The 23,482-nt window shown below is 38.3% G+C and overlaps 1 protein-coding gene across 2 annotated transcripts; it reads right to left on the bottom strand.

The window, feature by feature from the left end:
• On the bottom strand, positions 1-23,482 carry SAAL1 (serum amyloid A like 1). 2 transcript variants are annotated; one of them, XM_064365125.1, is made up of 12 exons: positions 23,307-23,482; positions 20,626-20,739; positions 17,009-17,092; positions 12,477-12,556; positions 10,671-10,730; positions 10,428-10,543; positions 9,560-9,740; positions 7,341-7,423; positions 6,836-7,024; positions 3,489-3,685; positions 1,077-1,169; positions 1-147 (listed from the first exon to the last, which is right to left on the bottom strand). In XM_064365125.1, the coding sequence occupies exons 1-12, from the start codon at positions 23,439-23,441 to the stop codon at positions 55-57; spliced, it is 1,425 nt and encodes a 474-aa protein (XP_064221195.1). In that variant the 5' UTR covers positions 23,442-23,482; the 3' UTR covers positions 1-54. The 2 variants fall into 2 exon arrangements, with proteins under 2 accessions (XP_064221195.1, XP_064221196.1); XM_064365126.1 differs by having other exon boundaries at positions 3,489-3,682; positions 23,307-23,464.

The raw sequence follows: 23,482 nt of genomic DNA, 5'->3' as shown, positions 1-23,482 counted from the left end.
TCAGTGAGAAAAATAAAGTTTATTTCTTGTACAGAAATAATTCCAATTCAGTTTTTAAGTCTGAACCTTCAAACCTGGGAAGCTTTTTTCCAAGTCATCAGCAAGGGCCTTATCAACTTCATGTAGGATTTTAATAAAATCTTCCACCTGTGAGTCAAACAAAAAAAAATCAAACACAACAGAGAAAAAGCTGATTTAAGGTACTGATTACTCTACCTGTGGTTTCTAAATGGTCCGATGGAAAAGAAATGCTGGTAGATCTCCAGATGACAGCAAAAGTACTTCCTAAGCAGTCTTCTAAAATGTTCTCAAGGAAATGACTATGCTTCCATCCTGTTTTACTTTTGACCTAGTACTTCTCCCCCTGCTTCCTCTTTACGGTCTGTTCCCACATTCTGTCCTTCGTTTTCCTAGAAAAGTTCCTATTTTGAAATCTGCTTCTAATGGTAGGAAATGTGATGTCATTTGAAGAACCATAGAAACCTACTGACTATTCCTAAGAATCTGACTTTGACTTAATATATATGCTATCTACTTCATAACAGAAAGGAGTATTATAAATTTAGAGCTGATTTTTTCAAAATTGTTACTCCCAATAGTATTATGAATTTTCCAGTAGTCACCTTTTTTTTTTTTTTACTTTTATTTTAGACTCAGAAGAGTCTAAATGTCTAAATGTGCATTTGTTACAAAGGTTTGTTACAAAGGTATATTACATGATGGTGAGGTTTGAGGCACAGATGAACCTGTCACCCAGGCAGTAAGCTTAATACCCAATAGGTAGTTTTTCAGCCCTTGCCCACCCTGCCTCCCTCCCTCCCCTCCTCCTGTAGTCCCTAGTGCCTTCTGTTCCCATTTTTATGTCCATGGTATCCAGTGGTTTAGCTCCCACTTCTAAGTGAGAACATACGGTATTTGGTTTTCTGTTTCTATCAGTCATCTATCTGACAAAGGCATTGAGTCACATAAATTGTATATACTATCTTTTTTGACAATGACCTTGAAATCAAGTGCTTACTTGAAAACATTTAGTAATCCTAAGAAACTCAGCCACCTATCCATGTACCCATACTTACCACAGGGCTATAGAAAGGAAGAAGGTTTTGAAATGCAGAGGAACACTTCTGTTTGCTCAGCTGGCCCTCCTTTACTCCCTGAGCCACAGTCTCCTAAAACAGCATAAGACGCAATGTCAAAAAAGGAAAATTTCTCAAGCTTTAGTGAATAAAAACAAATCAGTATATACAATTCCCTACTGACCCCGTAGGCATTTCAAATGTCCCAACTGAACCCACTGACATCAAGGAGGCTTATGTAACCCAAACATCTTCTCCAATGTAGTCTTTACTCTAGTGAAGGGCACCACTACCCACCCTGCTACACAGACCAAAAACCTGGAACATAGTCAAGACTTTTCCTTCTCCCCTGCTGCTGAACCCTCCCGGCGAGTGTTCAAGTCTGTTCTACCAAATCTCTCTTACTGCATCCCTCCTCTCCGTTCAAACTTCAGTTGTTTAGGCTGTCATCATTTTTCAGATTATTCTTGAAGATTATCAAGCACACGAGCCTGTTGGTTGGTCTCCTGCTCTCCAGCCTCAATTCTCTCTACTCCTTCCTCACTATTGCTTTTGGAGTAATCCTTCTAAACTGCTTATATCACTCGGTGCTTAAAAGAAAAAAATCTTCAGTAGCTCCTCAGTTTCTTCAAGATTAAGTCCAAATCCCCTAAATATGGCATATAAGAATTTGCATGACATAGCCCTAGTGTATTCTCAGTCCACCTTCCTTTGATGTTCCTACCACTTAAAAGTTAAGAAATATCGATGTGCCTTGCTCCAAAAAACAAAAGCAACAGCAAAAAATAGAAAAAAAAAATACATGCAATGAATATGGAAAAGATGCATTTTTACCCAATAAATTTATACAAATAATCAAACTGGATAAATTATAAAAAAGCAGGAAACACAATCAATATATGACATCCCAAATTTTCAATCTCATTAATTTAAAATGCAAATCAAAATAAGGCAATTTATCACCTGCTGAACTTTAATTGACATAAAAATTATAATACCCAATAATAAGGGTCAAGTAAAAGCAACATTTTCACATGTAAATAGCATTTTGACAAAATATGGGCATTATGCCTTAGCCATCTTCACATCTGTAATGTTGAATCCAGTATTCTGTAAAACCTGCTAAGGTAATAACCCCAAATCTGTAAAATACAAATATGGAAAAGGGAAGCAAGACAACTAATAATTTTTTTAAAAAATCGGGCCAGGGAAGGTGGCTCACGCCTGTAATCCCAGCACTCTGGGAGGCTGAGGCGGGTGGATCATGAGGTCAAGAGATACAGACCATCCTGGCCAACATGGTGAAACCCCCATCTCTACTAAAAATACAAAATTTAGCTGGCTGTGGTAGCACACACCTGTAGTCCCAGATACCCAGGAGGCTGAGGCAGGAGAATCGTTTGAACCCAGGAGGCGGAGGTGGCTGTGAGCCAAGATCACGCCATTGCACTCTAGCCTAGCGACAGAGTGAGACTCCACCTCAAAAAAAAAATCACCAGATTAAGAGAAACTTTTTGTTTTTTTGAGATAAGTCTCACTCTGTCACTCAGGTTGGAGTGTAATGGCACAATCTCAGCTCACTGCAGCCTTGACCTCCTGGGCTCAAGCAATCCTTCCATCTCTGCCTCCCAAATAGCTGGGATCATAGGGGTGTGCCACAATGCCTGGCTAATTTTTGTATTTTTTGTAGAGAAGAGGTTTTGCTGTGTTGCCCAAACTGGTCTCAAACTCCTGGGCTCAAGTGATCCGCCTGTCTCAGCCTCCCAAGAACTGCAATTATGGGCACCTGGCCAAGAGAAAGTTCTTGTTAAGGAATACTCTTTTCAAAATTCAGTGGTTATGAGTAAATATATCCTTCATAGTTATATTTATAACATTTTATATTCATAATACATAATACAACATATTCATAACATATTCATAATCTATTTCTTTCCAAATATATGGATAGAAAGAATATGGTCAAAGGAAGAATGTTAATCACTGAACATATTCAGGGAGAATATTCCTTAGGAGAAGTTTGCAGTAAATTTTGAAAACTGATTATTTGGTAAATTAGGTTTAAATTGGCTCTCAGTAAAAAGTCTTTCATCTAGAATCAAGAAAAATGCTTATAATACAGTGTTAGGGAAAAGAGCAGTCTGCATATGCTGGGTGAAAGTATATGAAAATGCATTTATAAATATATATGCATGTAAACATATGTTTGTCATACATAAATATACCAAACTACATCAACTAATGGTTTTTAAGATTATAAACTCATGGTGATATTAAGATTTTACTTTCTTTATTTTCCCAAATTCGATATTACTTTTATATTAACAAAATAATAGTAGTAATAATAAAGTTTGGAGCATTAAGCTGTACACACTTTCGCTTATGACATCATCATCAGTACTTCTTTCCTACCTTTGTTAATGCCTGAAAAATATTAGAAAGAAATTCACATAAAATATCCTTTAAGATTTTCAAGTGGAAATCATCTTGGGTTAAATCGGTCTTTTTAGTTTCGTCTGTGTTAGACTCTGCCGAGTTCTCTGGTTTCTTTTGACACTGTTCCATATTTTGTAAGACCCGAATGAGGCTGTCAATTAGAGGAAGATCTACTGTATAAACAAATTAAGAAGCATTGAATTGGCCAGTTAAGTTTGGTTTTTCATTCATACATATTGAATTAGTGCTAGACATCATTATTTTAGGTATTATAGATACAGTGGTAACATGACAAAGATGTCAGCCTATAAGTGGCTTATATTTTTATACTTTCAAATAAGTAAATAAAATAGACCATTTCAGGTTTTGGTAAGTTCTATGAAGGAAATAAAAGTGGAATATAATATAATGGCCTAGCAGGGAAAGCTCTCTGAAAAGGTGACACTGAGTTGAAAACTAAAGCAATGAAACATCAGCAATTAAAAGAGCCCCGGAAGTCGGGCCTGGTGGCTCATGACTGTAATCCCAGCACTTTGGGAGGCCAAGATGGGCAGGTAGCTTGAGCCCAGGAGTTTGAGATCAGCCTGGGCAATCTGGAGAAACCCTATTTTACCAAATACAAAAAATTAGCTTACAGGATTTTTCTACCACCTCCACTGTTCCATCTTAGTCCAAGTTATAACATTTCTTGATATAAGTCAATTATCCAAACTCTAAAAGCCTCCTAACTCATCTCCCTTTTGTATCCATGACCCCCTACATCTCTCATCAAAACAGCAGCCTATTAAAGTCAGCTCATGTGTAAGCAACATCTGCTTAAAACCCACCATGGTTCCCTACCTCATTCAGAGGAAAAGGCAAAATCAGAACCTCCATACTCTACCTCTCTGACACCATGTGCTACTTTGCTAAATCCACCTCAGCTATATGGGATCTCACTGTTCCTCCTCAAAGACACCAGGCATACTTCTGGTTCAGGGCTTTTATACCTTCTATTCCTTCTGTCTGGAATGTTCTTCTCCCCAAGTATGTATATGACTCCCTCCATTCTCTCCCTAAGATCTGTACTCAATGCCACCTTCTCAATGATGTAACATATCTATAAATGAAGATCTTAAAAATATTCAACATTTTTTAATTAAAAACTCAATAAAATAGAAACAGATTAATACTTCCTTAAATGGTAAGACATATATCTTTTTATTGAGGGGACGGAGTCTTGCTCTGTTGCCCAGGCTGGAGTACAGTGGTGAGATCTTGGCTTATACTGTAGCCTCTGCCTCCCAGATTCCAGTGATTCTCCTGCCTCAGCCTCCCGAGTAGCTGAGGTTACAGTCGTATGCCACCACGCCTGGCTAATTTTTGTATTTTTGAGCAGAGACAGGGTTTCACCATGTTGGCCAGGCTGATCTTGAACTCCTCACCTCAGGTAATTTGCCCACCTCAGCCTCCCAAAGTGCTGGGATTATAGGTGTGAACCACTGCGTCTGGCTACAAAACATGTATTTTATACCCAATAATGCTTAACAGTAGAACTCTAGGATTATTCCTAATAAAATCACAAACAAAGGAAGGATGTTTTCTATCATCACTATTATTTAACACCAGAGATACTAGGCAACCCAGAAAGAAAAAGAAACCACAGATAGAGAATTGATAAGATATATCTAATTTAAGCCAAAGCACTATCAGATAAAGCCCAAGGATTATTATTGGAATTACTATTAAAAATAGTAAGAATTTGGTAAGATTACAGGAGGCAAAGTTAATATACAGAAATCAATAGCCTTCATATATTCCAACAACAATAATCAGTGGAAGAAAACATGTCATAGACAATAGTAAACCCAAAGTATAAAATATCTAGGAATGAAATTAATAAGAAATATACAAGATCTATATGAAGAAACCATTACTGAGGGACAAAATAAGACCTGAACAAATGAAAAGGCATAACATATTCTTATAAAATTAATACAATATCAACAAAAATATCAGAGTTTTTGTTTTTGGAACTTAAAGTTAGTGATAAGAATAGTTAAAAACATTCTGAAAACTTAAGAATGAAGAGGGATTCACTCTATTAGGTATTAAAACATAAAACCTTAATATTTAAAAACAGTATGGCTACTAATATGTAAATAGAGCAATGGAACTAAATAGAATATATAGGGGAGTTTAAAAAATAATAATGATGAAATTTCAAATCAGTGTAGGTAAGCAGGATTATTCACTAAATGATGGTGAGATAATGGGGTAGCCCTCTGGAAAAAAAACGATACCACTAGTACCAAAGTTATCAAAGGGGGGAAAAAATTAAAGCCACACTTCACATGTTGACACCAGAATAAATTCTAAATGAATCATGAATTTAAGTGTAGTCATAAAAATCATTCTGTGAAAGAATATGTATTTACATAGTAAAATATTCATTTTTATTTTCTAAATGAAATGTTGGCTAAAAAGCAGAATTTAAAAAATACATATGGATGCATTGGATGGTAGATTTACAAGCATCATGTTTCCTTGATGTTTTTTATAAATTTTATACATTTTTAGGCAGGGTGCAGTGGCTCATGCCTATAATACCAGCACTTTGGAAGGCAAGGCAGGAGGGTCATTTGAGCCCAGGAGTTTGGGACGAGCCTGGGCAAGATGGCGAGACCCTGTCTCCATAAAAAAAATTAAAAATTAGCCAGGTGAAGTGTCATGTGCCTGTAGTCCCAGCTACTCAGGAGGCTGAGGTAAGAGAATCACCTTAGCCCAGGAATTCAAGGTTGCAGTGAGCTATGATCCTGCCACTGCACTACAGTCTCGGCAACAAAGTAAGACTCTGTTTTTAAAATAAGTAAATAGCCAGGCGAGGTGGCTCATGCCTGCAATCCCAGCACTTTGGAAGTCCGAGGTGGGTGGATCACTTGAGGTCAGGAGTTAGAGCCCAGCCTGGCCAACATGGTGAAAACTGTCTCTACTGAAAAAATACAAAAATTAGCCAGGCATGATGGTGTTTGCGCCTGTAATTCCAACTACTCGGGAGGCTGAGGCACAAGAATCACTTGAACCCAGGAAGCAGAGGTTACAGTGAGCCGAGATCACATCACTGCACTCCAGCCTAGGCAACAGAGCAAGACTCCATCTCCAAAAAATAAAAATAAATAAAAAATAAGTAAATAAATATGATAATAAAATAAATTTTTAAAGTTTAGCATGTAACATTTCTATAATTAGGGAAACGAAAGCATTTTTAAAAGTGAGAAATAAAAAGAAAAAAGGGAGAAATAAATGAAATGAAAAACAATATAAGCCTAAAAAATTGTACTTGCCTTTTTCTATCTTTAGATACTCTTGCTCAGTCTGTGAGGCATAGATGGCAGACAACACTGAAAAAACAGAGGCTAGCACTGTTTTCTGTTCTTGAAGAATGATGGGTGGATCATCAGACTGGCAGAACTCATGGCAGACCAGGTCGAAAAGTAAATTCCAAATATCTTTTCCAGTGTCAGGACAATGTACTTAATAAAGATAATAAATAAAGTAGTAATTTAAAAGCAGCAAAAAATTAAATGAGTAACTGTGTGCAGTTACAGCAAAGCAAAGAATTAAATGAACACATCCATTACATGATGGGTGAATCATCAGACTGGCAGAACTCATGGCAGACCAGGTCGAAAAGTAAATTCCAAATGTCTTTTCCAGTGTCAGGACAATGTACTTAATAAAGATAATAAATAAAGTAGCAATTTAAAATCAGCAAAGAATTAAATGAGTAACTGTGTGCAGTTACAGCAGCAAAGAATTAAATGAGAGCATCAGGATAAACCATCTTACCAATTGCTTGAATTCCATCATCCACTGTAGTAAGCAATTGTAAAATGTGCATGTAAACATCAAGCCATTCTGGATTTTCAGAACTAAAAAGAAAAGTAAAAGCCACAACTTTACTGTCCAGGGGATTCCAATCATTCATCCATTCAATGAATATTTATTACTCTGTGCCAGCCACTGCTGTAAGTGCTGAGGATAAAACAAGGAAAGGAACGAAGTCTCTCTACTCACTAGAGCTTTTATATTCTAATAGAGGAAACAGCAAAAAAAAAAAAAAAAAAATCACAAATATTATATAATATAACAAACACACACACAGGCAAGAAGTAAAAAAATCGTTTGCCTCTATCTCATAAAAGTAACAATGCAGAAACCTGCTAGTTGATACTTTATCATTTTGGTTTGCTCGAATAATCAGAACAATAAATGACTGAGATTTTTAGAGTATGAGAGTAAGGTCCACTGCACCATGCATCAACAATGATGTTCTGAAAACATCTCAGGATTATCCTAACTCTCTAGCTGAGAATACTAAAACCACATAAGTCTAATTCTTATGATCAACAGTTTGGATTCTTAAAAATCTAAACAGTTTAGAAACTCAAAATCTTAGTTCTTCAACCAAACAAGCAAAAAGACAGTGAACAATTAAAACAATGGTTTGGCAAATGTTTATATAAGTACTTACTACTTTCAGGCACTATGTTAGGAACTAAGAAAACAGATGTATAAGATGTTATCCCTATCTCCATAAAGTTTATACTCTAAAAGGAAAGAGGATTGCTAGCGGGGTAATTATAATAAAGTGGTATGCATGCAGCACTATAGGACTAGGAACTTCACAGAGCAAGGAGACTTCATTTGCAAGGTCAGGGAAGGTATCTTATGAAAAATGATGTTTACACAGAAGCATGAAGGCGCAAAGAAGTGTTTGAGGTGGAGGAAACATACTGTGCCAGGGCTTGGCGACAAGAGAGCCTGGTTCAATTGAAGAAGTGAAGCAAGCTTCACATGACTAAAATGCAGAGTACAAGGAATAAGGGATAGAGAGGTATTCCACTGGGTCTATAAGCTGTACTTTATTTTTTTGAGAATTTTTCATTTATTTCATTCTTTTTTCACTTATTTATTTAAATTTTGGATTCAGAAGGTACATGTTGGGGGTTGTTACATGCATGATGCTGAGGTTTGGGAATACAAATGGTCCCCTTCGCCCAGGTGATGTACATAGTATTCAAGCTGTGTTTTTTTGGTTTTTTCTGGACCTTATCCTAAGGAAGGCAACTGAAAAGACTGAAGCATGAGAGTGAGATGAGTGCGTACTTTACAAAAACAGCTTTTAAGTCTAGGCTTGGGAAGAAGCAAGCATAGAGGCAGGGAATTCAAGTAAAAGAATGTGGCAGTTCTCCAGATGAGAGACAATAATGGCTTGATTGGCATGGATGGAATCCCAGGAAAAGTCAGGAATAAGGGTTGGAAGTTGACTACAATGGGAAAATACTGGGGCATTCAGTAATGGCTTCTCCATTTCTTCTATGTTATCCAAATAGGATAATGATTACACCATTTACTAATATTGAGAATACTGATGAAGCAGATTTAGGGAAAGATGATGAATTTAATCCTCACTTGGATAAAGGACACAAAATTAATAGGTTTTGATGTGGCTTACCCAGCACTAATAATGCACTAAGCAAACCACTAAGCAGATCAATTTCAAAATTAATTTTCTAGTGATTAGCAATAAATAGTTTTAATGACCTGTAAGACCTAGTAATCATTCTTGGCAAGACATCAGAGTCCCAAAATCAATCACTTATTGAAGACTGGCATATAAACACAAGGAACTAAATAAATAAATAAATAAATAAATAAATAGATGATGTGCAACGTTAAGAAGCTGTTAACTGTTCAATGTAAAATAACCACATGAAAATGTTTTCTCTGATTTAAATTACATAAAATTTCTGATGATGTTAAGACAGAAACCACATTTAATGCTGAATAACAGACTACAGCTAAATGATAATATAACAAGAACTTTGTAACTATCATCATTCTTGCAAAAAGCAAACACGTTGCATTACAAATATTAGTAGTGAATCAACATAATAAAGAGTGACTGTATACTTCCTTCTGTTGCAAGGAATCTAACAAGACTTCTGAGAATACTTCTAGCAATTGCATTTTCCCAGAACACTTGCACGAAAGAGCTCACCTACCGTACTTGTTTGGCAGCCTCAAGTATACAGGGCACAAGCCTAAAAACTGGCTGCTCTTCAGACTCTTCCTGGGGTTGGTCTAGAGGCTGAGTAGCCCCATTTCTGACCCATTCCAACATCAGTTTCTCATCCAAATCAAAGAGCTTGTCCACAACCTCCCCCACCTTCACCAGCAAGTCAACTGCAGAGAACAAAACAGATATTGAAAGAGAAACAAACTGTTAAAAACAATAGGGTTAAGCAAAATTCTAAAGCTATTCTAAGAAAGCCAAATCTTGCTCAAGCAGTACTTATTCCAAGGGTGATTTACTTATCTCCTATGTTTAAATTTGCTTATATTTCCTTATTTTTAAATGAGGAATTTATCAGTGTCCCAGGAGTTTAAGAAATTTTATATCTTCTTCAATCAAAAAACTGTCTCCAAAAAACAAACAAACAAAAAGCTGGGCATGGTGGCTTATACCTATAATCCCAACATTTTGGGAGGCTGAGGCTGGGTGACTGCCTGAACCCACGAGTTCGAGACTAGCCTGGGCAATAAAGCAATACCCTGTCTCTACACAAAATTCTGAAATGAGCTGAGTGTGGTGGTGCATGACTATAGCCCCAGCTACTGAGGAGGCTGACAGAAGGATACCTTGAGCTCAGAAGTTAGAGGCTGCAGTGGGTTATGATCACACTACTGCACTCCAACCTGGGTGACAGAGCAAGATTCTGTCTCAAACAAACAAACAACTTATTACCTTGCACTCAAGCCTTTTTTTCAAAAAAAAAAAAAAAAAGGTGACTTCTAGAAATAGTTACACGGTTTCCTAAAAATTAAGTAAAATTTAAAACATCTTTTTTTCTAGAGTACATGATGACTCACCATTAGTTGAACTTGACATAATGAAGCAAATGTTATCATAAATAGCTGGATGTTCCCGGATCCTTTCAACCCAGACACTGGCCACTTCTGCCTGGGAAAGGCAAGTAAGCAACAACCTATATGGTAAACGTGGGTTGAATTTCTACTTTTCAAAAACAGTAAAGGAAATTTGAAAATAAAAAATTAACTTTCTTAGCTACTCTTATGAGTAACATTATAGAATTCATAAAAGGAAAAGCATACCTGCTTGTTTCCAGCAGAGTAGGTGGGTCTGAATCATACAAACAGTGCAATAACACCTGCCTACAAAAACACAGAAGTTAACCGACATGCCTTACTACTCACATTTAGAGTATCAGAGTTTTCATTTCATTTTTTGAACATCTTTATTGTGAAATACAGCATGTATACAGAAAAGCCCAAAATATACAAATCTATAGTTAATGAATAATTCTAAAGCAAACACTCGTGTTTCCAAGAAAGAGAACAGAGCTGCATCTCTGTAGTCACCATGTGTCTATTCCAAATCACAATTCTCTTTCCCAGCTAGAAATGATGACCATTCTGACTTTTCCAGCAATCATTTCCTTACTTTGCTCTATAGTTTTATTATTTTATATATTTTGGTGTTGCTTTATACCACAGGTAAAAGGATTAAGATGCCATGCTGAATAGACATAATCTGGGAGGTTATTTGGATTCATGAAGATGCTCAAGGAAGGGAGACAGCATATTAAAGAAATACTATACTTATTCTTTTGAGTCTTCATTTATTTGCTGAATACTATGTATGTAAGATCCACCCATGTTGTTCCTGTAGCTGTTGTTCTCTGATACACTGCTGCAGAGCATTCCATTGTGTGAAGATAACACAATTTATTTTTCCAGACTATTTTTGATGGACATTTGTGTTGATTCCAATTTTGGGCTATTTCAAGCAATTCTCCTTTACAGGAGGATTTGTATGAGTTATTCTCATATATTTGTATGAGTTATTCTGATGCACACATGCACAGTTTCTCTTACCATATATGCCCACTATGAGCTGGTCACAGCACATGCATATGTTCCAATGTGATCAGATAATGCCCAACTATTCTAAAGTGGTTCAACAAACTTATATCCCATCAGCATTTAATTGAATTTATAATATTTGTTAACATTTCTCACTTGCGGATTTTGATAGAGAACACTAGAGACTGAACATAATCCTGAGTCATTTGTTCCATGAATGACTGTAAATTACTGAGGAATAAATACCCCGAACTAGGATCTTAAAGTCCCTCCACAACTAGGAGTTATCTCTTTTTGAGAAACCCGGGTACTTGAATCCTGTAATAAAACCCTTATGGTCCCAGCTCTGACAAAAACTGCCTAGAACAGTTTTCTTAACCTATTTTGGGCACAGATTTCTTTGAGATTTTGATTAATAGCCATGAACCCTTTGCCTAGAAAACTAATATACCCACAAAATTTAGCATATGATTTCAGGGTGTTCCCAGGACACAGTAACTACTTGAGTTTCCTCCATTAAAAAACCTTCTGCCCAGGAGTTTACACATGAAGAAGAGAACTAGCCTCAAAGCAGAAATATGAGTCTTTTAATCACAGGAGCACCCCTTTATCTTCTAGTTTGTTGGCAAGTCTTACCCTCTAAGTCAGAGTTCTCGGGATGACATTATTCAATGAATCTAGTTTCTGTAGACTCCAGCTGAGTCATTGGGTTCCTTGCACCTAAACTGTTTTGGATTCCAGTTGGCTGCCCCATCTCCAAGTTTTGTCCCACTGGTTCTTCCCCTATCTGGTTTACTGGCAACAGCTGACAATTCAGGTTCCCTTGCTACTGAAGAAAACAGGCTTAAATCCTGAATCATTTCAGTACCTCCTGAAGAAGCCCCTAGCTATCATCAACACACAAAGAAGTTCCTAGGGAGTGTTCATCAGGACAGAGGAAGGACTGTTTTCAGAACTGCTACTTTTCCTGTGTATATAATTTCCTTAAGTATATAAATGAATATATTAAAAACATCATTATGTAGTAAGACTTACCCAAGATTTTCATTACTGCTGATGGACACACATATCTCTTGGAAACAGGCCATATTACCTAAAATTCCCACACAGATTTCCTGCCAAATCAAATTTTACAAGTCACAATGGCTCTGAGGTGAAAGACACATAAACAGAATTATCAACCTGAAAAAAAAAAAACCTTCACTGAGCGAAGTTTTGGGGCAAGATGGAGGGGAAGCAGGATAAAGAAATACATATACTACCTATACCCTAATCTGGACAAGCTTACAGTCTCTGAGAAGGGATGAAAGACATAGAAAAAGAAAGGGCAAAGGCAGGAGCTCTGGAAGAAGAAGTCTTAACAATAAAATGAGTTTAAAATGATTGATAGGATTGAGATATGCAAACAAAAGGATGTTCAAATAAGGGGAAAGTATCAACAAAGGAAGGAAGGGAATCATGTACATGGCAAATACAGTAGACAATAAAGAAAGTACTCTGGTTGTGGCACAAAGTGGGTGAACAGCATGAGGCAAATACCACAGGTATAAAGGACTGAGATTAAGGGCTCGGAATGCCATGCTGAAGAATTAGACTTATTCTGGGAAGTTATTTGGAATCATGAAGATGCTCAAGGAGGAGAGATAACATACTGTAACAGTATCTTAGATTATTCTGGCAGCAAAATGCATAATATATTAATATAGTAGCTCTTTACCCACGGTTTCAGTTACCTATGGTCAATCTTGGTACAAAAGTACTAAATGGAAAATTCCAGAAACAAACAATGTATATGTTTTAAATTGCATGCCTTTTCTGAGTAGCAGGATGAAATCTTGCACCGTCTCACCCGGAATGTAAATCATTCTTTTGTTCAACATTTCCACACTGTATATGCTGCCTGCCCATTATTACTTAGTAGCCATCCTGGCTATCAGATCAACTGTCAGGGTATCACAGGGCTTGTGTTCAAGTCACCCTTATATTACTTAATAATGGCCCCAAAGCACAAGAGTAGTGATGCTGGCAATTTGGATATGCCAAGGAGGGATCATTAAATGCTTTCTTTACATGAAAAGGTGAAAGTTCTTGACTTCATAAGAAAACAAAACAAAAAAATATATGCTGAGGTTGCTTAGGGATCTATAGTAAGAACAAATCTATCCACAAAATTGTAAAGAAGGAAAAAGAAATTTGTGCATATTCTAAATAGGGTTTAGTACTATCCTTGGTTTTAGGCACTGGGGGTCCTGGAATGTAACCCCCAAGGATAAGGCGAGACTAGTGTATACGGAAAAGAAGTTTAAAAGAATTTAAGAATCTATCTCAGTAACAGTTAATTAATAAGTAATAACAGTTTATTACCACTCATTATGGCCAGGTACTACTCTAAGCATTTTCCATGTATCATTTCGTATAATAACTTAGGAGATAGGTACTAATAGTATCCCTATTTTTTTCAGATGAAGAAACTAAGGCACAGAGAATTTAAGCAACTTGCCTAAGATCTTAAGATCTCCAACTAGAACATGGCAGAACTCCAGGGCTTGAGCATTTAACATTATTCCAAACTGAACCTCGGTAATCAAGATGAAAGAGGAGGAGGGCTCTCAGGCATGGAAAAGGCTGAAGCTGAGGAAGACTCTCAAGGTGAAAGCAAAATAATCCAATGTGACGATAAGGAAGAAAGCAGTTGAACTTGATCCCTAGGTTTCAAGTTGCCTCATTTCCCCAGTCAGTGATATTGGTCCCACTGACAGGAAATTTGAAAAAGAAAGTGCATGAAAAGCTACAATGAGTTCAGATAGTACAGTGTTTCTAAGCTTGCTGAAACATAAGAATCACTCAGGGAGCTCGTTAAAAATACAGATTTCCAAGTCTCATCTCAGATCTACTGAATCATAATTTCCAGGGTAGAGCCTGGAAAACTATTGTTTACCCAGCATATACCAGGTGACTTTTATGATCAGTTAAGTGTGATCATAAATCACTGAGGACATATAGAATCCGGGGTTTGAGAGTACAGCTGACCCTTGAACAACACAGGTTTGAATGTGTGGGTCCACTTACAGGTGGATTTTTTCCAACCAAACTTGGACTGAAAATACGGCGTCCTCGAGATGCAAAACCTGCATAATATGCAGAGCTGACTTTCCATACACACAGGTTCCACAGAGCTGACTGCAGAATTATGCGTGGATTTTAGTATTGGGGAATGTCTTGCAACCATCCCGCATATTTACCAAGGGACAACTGTATAGCATGCAAGCAGAGAATGCCTGAAGAAAGTTGGAGATGTGACATCAGTTACCAGAAGGGAAGTCAAGGTTTTGCTCCCACAGGCAGAGTTGCAACTTAAAGGTGTAAAGAACACATAAGTTCACTAGGAAAATGAATATAATGAGAACAAAGAATCAGGGTCTACACCTTAGAAAGCGTCCATATTCAGGACAGTATAAAAAAGGAAGAAAGAAAAAAGCCAATGAAAGGTGAGAGAGGAGTGACTGAAGAGGTCAGAGACCAGAGAGTGAGGTGGCACAGGAGCTACAGAAATGGAGTTTCAATATAATGTGAGTGGTCAAATGTTGGGAAAAGATTAAGAATGAGTAGGGGCAGAAAAAAAAACACATATATTTCCCTTATACACTAAAGAGGGACTAACTGAACTTCCAATCAAAGATGAAGTTTTTCAGTCTTGGCTGTTCACTGCAGTCACCTTGGGAACTTTAAAAGCTGCCTGGAGTCTCACACTTGGAGATTCTGCTTTAATTCATCTGGGGTATGGCCTGACTCAAGATTTTTAAAAGTTCCCTAGGGCAAAGATTCTCAAGAGTATGGCAATGCTCCAGAGCACCAGCATCACAGGGGAACATATTAGGAATCCTGGACCTACTGGACTAGACACTCTGGAGGTGGACTTGACAATTAGTGATGAGGGGACATGATGAAGTTTGATAGCCCATGTGCCAGGCGATTCTAACATGTGGCCAAGGCTGAAAATCACTGCGGCAGCAGACTATGGTCAGCAGATACACATACAACAGTATGACTAATTCCTAAAAGGTGCCATTCCTGACATAAGCTTATTCCTTCATATACTGATAGTGAGTAAATATATTTAAGACAGAAAAACTCAGTACAGAAATAGCATAATTGTCAAATTTTATATTAATATAAGGACTCAAGGAAAAAGTGGTTAATCAGGCCCTAAGTCGGACAGAACATTCTACTTAAATAAGAATTTTAATTCAATCTTCAATTTGCAAAAATATACTATGGAATTCTCCATTTTATAATCTCAAAGAAAGAGAGGAAATACAGTACAGTGGTTATATTGGAGTCAGGCCTAGGCTGAAATCCAAGCTCCATTCTTTCCTAGTTGTGTGACTGTGAACACATATCTTCACCCAAGATCTAGTTCTTTAAAAGTATACCTTATAGTAGTAAGACCAGGTATTCAGTAACAGCAGGTTTTCATAATAATAATTATTGAACAGATATTTACTAGTCATCCATGATATGCATAGCACATGGCAACTCAATTGGCAATAAAGCACAGTACACTGTACAGTACATAAAGGCGTCTCCTTTAGTCTTTATCTACTGTTCTTGGCAGTTTACTAACAGCAATGACCACTGAAAGCTTACTTGGGAAGGTGTGGGAGGAACAGTACCACCTTGAATAACAGATGCAAATACTGAGAAGGGACAGAAGGCACACAAAAGGAGGCACGGAGACAGCGTGAGACAGGGAGCAGAAAGATCTGGCTAAATCAGAAGGGCTATCTGGCTATCCAGATTTTATGCTGGAAAGATGAGTTAGGTTGAGAGTAGAAGTCTTGAGCAGCAGGCTGAGTTTAAGATGGTTTTCAAGCAATGGTGGATTTTGTGAGCAAAAAAAAGCAATCAACTGAGAAATGGGAGGCCCGGGCCCTGTTCTTTGTTCTGATACATACTAGCAGCATAACAGTGGTTATGCCTAACTCGTCTCCAAAGCTGTTAAAGTGTTAATCTTCCTGATTCAGCCTGAATCTAAACTTCTATGGTTCTAATAATTTTAAATTATTAAGTTATTAATAATTTAATATTTTAAATTATTACAGATATGTGGCTCATGCCTATAATCCCAGCACTTTGGGAGGCCCAGGTGGAAGGATCACTTGAGGCCAGGAGTTCAAGACCAGCCTGGGCAACATAAGGAGACCCTTGTCTCTACAAAATAAAAATAATAATTAGCTGGGTATGACAGCTTATACCTATAGTCCCAGCTACTTGGGAGGCTGAGGTAGGAGAGTCCCTTGAGCCCAGGAGGTCAAGACTGCAGTGAGCTGTGATCATGCCACTGCACTCCAAGCCTTGAAAACACAGTGAGACCCTGTCTCAAAAATTAAAAGAAAAAATTTTAATAGCAAATTACCTAGGACCTGGCAATGTCCGATAAACATCTGAAGGTTGATTTGTTGATTTATGATCAGTAAGAAAATCAAAGTGAGAAAAATAAATGACTATCCAGCACTATCTGTTCTTATTGCTTCAAAGAAGAAGGCTTTAGAAATGTACATACTTACTCTTAATCGAGGACACTTGGACTTGGCCAGTACTCCCATGAATATATCAGGAGCGTTAAATTCTTGGAGAAATAAAGCCACATCCTGAAAAGAAAAATGATTATTAACTTGGATGTTGAATATTCCTCCCTAAACCCCATAGCTTAGGCAACCATAAAATTCTGTATTAAAATTAGAATTTTAGATGCAAGAAAAACAAACCACAGGGTTAGGAATTATGTCAACAGACAAAAGTGATGTTAGAGAGTCTTTATGGTAACTGGTCCCAGACAATGGAACAATTCCATAAACAGATCTAAACTACCTATGATACTCTAGAGGATTATCCTACTCTTTTCTGTCCCGAATCTATTTACCTTAATAATTTTCCTACCCACTAGGAATTCTCATTAAACACATTCAAACACATTTGCTGATTACATATCAGGTATTATGCTAGAAGTGAGGGATAAGGAAAAGAGTAAAACCCCTGGGCGCAGTGGCTCACACCTGTAATCCTAACACTCTGGGAGGCTGGTTAGAAGGCCGAGGTGGGCGGATCACTTTAGTCCAGGAGTTTGAGACCAGCTTGGGCAAATATGGTAAAACCCCATCTCCACAAAAAATACAAAAATTAGCGGGTGTGGTGGCACATGCCTGTAGTCCCAGGTACTTGGGAGGCTGAGGTGGGAGGATCACTTGAGCCCAGGGAGGTCGAGGTTGTAGTGAGCTATGACCATGCAACTGTACTCCAGCCTGGGTGACACAGTAAGAACAAAAGGAATAAAAAAAAAAAGAGTATAACTTGGCTGGACGAGATGGGTCACAACTGTAATCCCAACACTTTGGGAGGCCAAGGCAGGTGGAGCACTTGAGCCCAGGAGTTCGAGACCAGCCTGGGAAAACATGATGAAACACCATCTCTACAAAAAATACAAAAATTACCTGGGCATGGTATTGTACATCTACAGTCCCAGCTACTCAGGAGGCTGAGGTGGGAGGATTGATTGCTTGAGCACGTGAGGCAGAGGTTGCAGTGAGCTGAGATCTCACCACTGCATTACAGCCTGGACAACAGAGTGAGATTTTGTCTCAAATAAAAACAAAATTCCTTCTTGTCCTCCAAGAGCTTAAAACACAGTAGGGGAAAGAAGCTAAGAACTGCTATTGGGTCCTGTCCAAAACCAACACTTGTGTTTTCAAAATCATCATTAATAGAATATAAATTCTGGTCACAATATAACTGCAATAGCCTCATAACTATAGATCACAGACTTACATGCAAAACCTAAAATTATAAAACTTTTAGGAGAAAATATAAGAAAACAACACAATTAAAAAGCAGGCAGAAGATTCAAACAGGTACTTCACCAAAAAAGACACACAGAGTAAAAATAAACACATGAAAAGATACTCATCATTAGGAATTTGGGAAGTCCAAATTATAATCACAATGAGATATCACTACATACTTATTAGAATGGCTAAAGTTAAGAAGACTGACCATACTAAGTGTTGGTGAGGATGAGGAGAAATTCGACGTGGAATTGTATCTCATGCACTGCTTGTGGTTATGTAAAATGGTAAAAACTGCCTAGGAAAACAATCTGAAAGTTTCTTAGAAAGATAAACACACATCTACCATACGATCCAGCCACACCACTTAATATAGTTTGGCTCTGTGTCCCCACCCAAATCTCACCTTGAATTGCAATCCCCATAATCCCCATGTATCAAGGGCAAGTGGAGGTAACTGAATCATGGGGCAGTTTCCCCCATGCTGTTCTCACGAACATGGGTGAGTCTCATCAGATCTGACGGTTTTATAAGCATCTAGCATTTCCCCTGCTCACACTTCTCCTTCCTGCCACCATGTCTGCCTGCTTCCCCTTTGCCTTCTGCCATGATTATAAGTTTCCTGAGGCCTCCCATCCATGCTGAACTGAGGGTCAATTAAACCTCTTTCCTTTGTAAATTACCCCATCTCAGGTATTTCCTTATAGCAGCATGAGAATGGACTAATACACCATTCTAGGTATTTGCCCCGCAAAAAAGAAAAGTATATGTCCACACACACTTGTACACAAAAGTTCACAACAGCTTCATCTGTAATAAACCTTAAACAACTCCAGTATTCACCAACAGGTAAAAAGATAAACTGTGGTATATGCATATAATGGAATACCATTCAGCAATAAAAAAGAATAAACCACTGATATACACAACATGAATGAATCTCAAAATAATTATGCTGCGTAAAAGAGCCGACCAAAAAAAGAATACGAGCACATTTATATAAAACTCTAGAATGCACACTCATCTGTAGTGACAGAAAGCAGTCCAGTGGTTGCCTGGAGAGGATGGAGGAAGGGAGGCAAAAGAGGAAGAGACCACCAAGGACCATAAGGAAACTTTTAGGGGTGATGGGTATGCTCTCTATTCTGATTACAGTGACAGTTTTATCTGCGTACACATCCGTCGAAATTTATCGGCCTGGCACGGTGGCTCCTGCTTGTAATCCTAACACTTTGGGAGGCTAAGGCGGGTGGATATTTGAGGTCAGCAGTTCAAGACCAGCCTGGCCAACATGGTGAAACCCTGTCTCTACCAAAAATATAAAAATTCGCCGAGATTGGTGGCGCACACCTGTACTCCCAGCTACTCCAGAGGCTAAGGCAGGAGAATCGCTTGAGCCCTGGAGGTGGAGGTTGCAGTGAGCCAAGACTGCACCATTGCACTCCAGCCTGGGCGAGAGGGACCCCACCTCAAAAAAAAAAATGATCAACGGTATATTTTAAATATGTGAAGTTTTCTGAATGCCAATTATCCTTCAAAATAATACATAGTTTTTTTGTGTTAATTATACCTCAATAAAGTTGTTTTAAAAAAAATGACTAGAACAATGAATAGCCATTGACAATTTTTAATAAAATGAGTACAATTAAGTCTATATTTCTGGAAAAAAAGATAACACAGGTGGCAATGTAGAGGATGGAAAGGAGGTGAAAGAGTCTAAAACAAGGATTTTAATCAGGGAACTATTCCAAAAGTCCAGGTAATAAAACAAGAGAGATTATATAGGTCATTTAATCTCTTTTGGCCTCTATTTTCTTAGCTGTAAAATAAGGATACTACTTATATCACAGGGTTATTGTGAAGATCAAGTAGAATACTATACATGAAAATGCTTTTGAGCTATTGAATGAAATATAGATATTAAAATACAATTATTAATATTGCAATTATAGATATATAATTATTTATTGTCCCTTTCTTCTAATATTATCACAGTATATTAGTGGTCTTCTAACTCCTAACCTGCTCTCGAATATATGGCCAGAGTTCTCTTTAGGTAGATAAATATCAGAACCTTCCTGGCCTACATGTGTATAGGAATATATTCATAAGAGCTATGTATTTAGTCCAAATCTAATGACAGCTCAGATCCTCCAGCCTCAAAGACAGAAGTTTAGCATTGATAGCTCCTGGGACCTCATTCCCTATGTAATATACAGGTGTGATTACAGACAGGAAATAAAGCCTTTCCCCAGAGAGTGAAGGACTGAACCATTTTAAAACATCCATTCACCACCTCCTCACTCAACAGTCTTTTCAGAGTTTTGCTTCCAGCCTCATACCTCATCCATTGACATATCCCATACTCTGCAAATTTCATTCTCCATTTCTTCATCAAGCTCCATCTGCTGCTCCTCATCATCTGAGCTAGATTTGGTGTTTTCAGGGCTAACAATCTTCAGAAACACAAAGAAAGAAAACATGAATAAAAGTTGTCTACAGTACTAACCAGGTACCCAAGTACAGCAGGTGATTGAATATTTCCTTATAACGTTGATGAGAAAAAAATTTGATTCCTGGCCAGGGCCACCATCTGTGTGGAGTTTGCATGTTCTCCCCATGTGTGCATGGGTCTGCTCCAGATACTTTAGTGTCCTCACACATCCCCAAAATTTGAACATTAGCATAACTGGTGTGTCTGAATGGTCCCATTCTGAGTGAGTGTGTGTGTGTGAGTGTGCCTGTGAGGGGATGGCATCCTGTCCAGGGCTGGTTCCTGCCTTGCACCTTGAGCTGCTGGTACAGGCTCCAGCCACCCTCAACCCTGAACCACAGCAAGTGGGTTGGAAAATGGATGAATACAAATTATTATAAAACAAAAATCTGTAAAGAAGACAATCATCATAGAGATACATGACAATAAATTATATGGTAGGAAAATGCTCAGTAAGCCTTTCTTATTTGTTATTGTTTTTGGACTGTGCAGTAGTAAGAGATGGTCATTTTTGCTTTGTAAACATTTATTCCTTCATTTAACACACCATCATTACTACCACCATTACTCGCTAATTCACCAAAACTGGGTAAATAATTATCTTGTTTTTATTAACCTTTCTTCAATGTATTTATAGCTCACATTTATCTCAATGTTTAATATTAGAAGTGTTTTGGGTCCTCATTTAGAAGTTTGGCAATGTTCTTGTGTTCAGAAATGTGCCACAGGAACTTAACTCTTGTTTATATCAATTAGCCTATGATAAAATTGGTTTCATTATCAGTCATTTTGCTTAAAGTCACAATTTCCAAGAACCTACTGATGTTAAGTGAGGACTTACTTTAATATTAACTCATAATCGTTTAGAAGTCACAAAGAGGCTATCAGCAAAGTATCTTCTCTTGCAAAAACCTTCTTTTAAAAACTTAGTGTCTTGGGTAGATCTATTCTTTCAACATTCACAAAGTAAATACTGTTGCTAGGCACTGGGATGGATATACAAAGATGAGTAAGATATAATACCTTACTTTTAAGCTTTTTTTTTTTTTTTTTTTTACTTTTAGGATTCAGTGGGGAAAGGCATGTAAAGGGATAGTCATATTAGAAAAGGCTAAGTGATTCAACTGAATTGTGGACAAAGAGTTGTGGTAGCAAAAATGATGGACCAATGACCTATTCCTGGGAGAAGAGGCAGAACACTTCTCTTAGGAGGTGATATTTAAGCTAAATTTTGGAGGAAGAATAGTAGTTTGTCTTGTGAAGGAGAGAAGTGAGTATTCAGAGGAAAGTCCAAGAGTTGAGTTAAGAAAGGGCCTAGCATGTTTGGGGGATGAACAGTTCAGTGTTGATGGAACAAAGTGTATCATGGAAAGATGAGGCTGGAAAATGTACAAGAGCCCTAAATGTCAAGCTTCAAGAAATATGTATTTTTCTCCTAGGCAACAGGAACTAAGAGCAGTATCACGAGTAGCCCTGTCTTTAAAGATTATTCTGGCAGCTGTGTAGAAAATGAACTGGAGAGGACAGAGATGGGAAGCAAAGAAACCAATTAGGGAAACATGGGGAGAAGAAAATGCACATTTACTGACAGCCTTCTATAAGTCAAACACCATGCTAAGCACTCTATGGCCATTATAATCTCACTTAACCTACACAATAACTCTCTATATAATAATATAAATATTATAAGCCATTTTATAGAAATTAAGAGAGAAATAGAGGTTCTGAGCCATTAGGTGACCTGCAACTAGTAGGTAATTAAATTTTTTTTTTTTATTATTTTTTGGTGTGTTTTTTTGAGACAGGGTCTCACTCTGTCCCCCAGGCTGGAGTGCAGTAGCTGGATTATAGCTCACTGCAGCCTCCAACTCCAGGCTCAAGCGACCCTCCAGCCTCAGCCTCCTGAGTAGCTGGGACTACAGGCATGCACCATCATGACCGGCTATTTTTTTTTTTTTTTTTTTTTTTTAAGTTTGCAGAAACCAGGTCTCTCTATGTTGCCCAGGCTGGTCTCCAACTCCTGGCTCAAGCGATCCTTCCGCCTCGGCCACCCAAAGTGTTGGGATTACAGGCGTCAGCCACCGCACCTGGCCAGAAGCCGCGCTTTTTATATAAAAGTTATGTAACCCTAAAGTCACCATTTACTCTAATACAACGATAGTCCATGACATACATAAATTAAGGACTTGGGGTTCAGAAATGACAGTGGGGATGGGGAGCAAAACCCGAGCAATGTAGAAATACACGATCATGTATTTCTGGAGAACTTGCAAAAGCAAAATATAACCCCAAGTATTCCAGCATCCCTGCCATTATACTTTCCTTTGTGTCGAGAGACCTGGAGAGGCTCCAGATAGTTTTGGGGTCCGCAGCGGCGGGAGAAACGCAAGGAGCGAGGTCCCGCAGCGCGCGCCTGGGGAGGAGTCTTCGTGGGGATGGAGGCTCCCGGGGCAGTAGGAGCCGCCAGAGATGGAGCCCAGGTGCCTGAGGGATGTGGGGAGATCCCAAGCGTGGCGCGAGTTTCCACACCTGGATGAGTCCGCTGAGGACACCAAAGAGCCAGTGTTTGCTGTAGACCGTGCTCCCTATGCAGTCTCCCCCGGCGACCTCCTCCTCCTCCTCCTCGTCGCGACCCGGCGGCGGCGGCGAAGGGTTGCGGTCCATGACTTGGCCGCGTCCCGCGCAATAGGTCCGTGTCGGAAGCT

Source organism: Aotus nancymaae, unplaced genomic scaffold (genome assembly GCF_030222135.1).
Source record: "Aotus nancymaae isolate 86718 unplaced genomic scaffold, 86718_ANA_hifiasm-v0.15.2.pri h1tg000059l, whole genome shotgun sequence".
Lineage (NCBI taxonomy): Eukaryota > Metazoa > Chordata > Mammalia > Primates > Aotidae > Aotus > Aotus nancymaae.
This window is presented reverse-complemented; position numbering and strand designations above follow the sequence as displayed.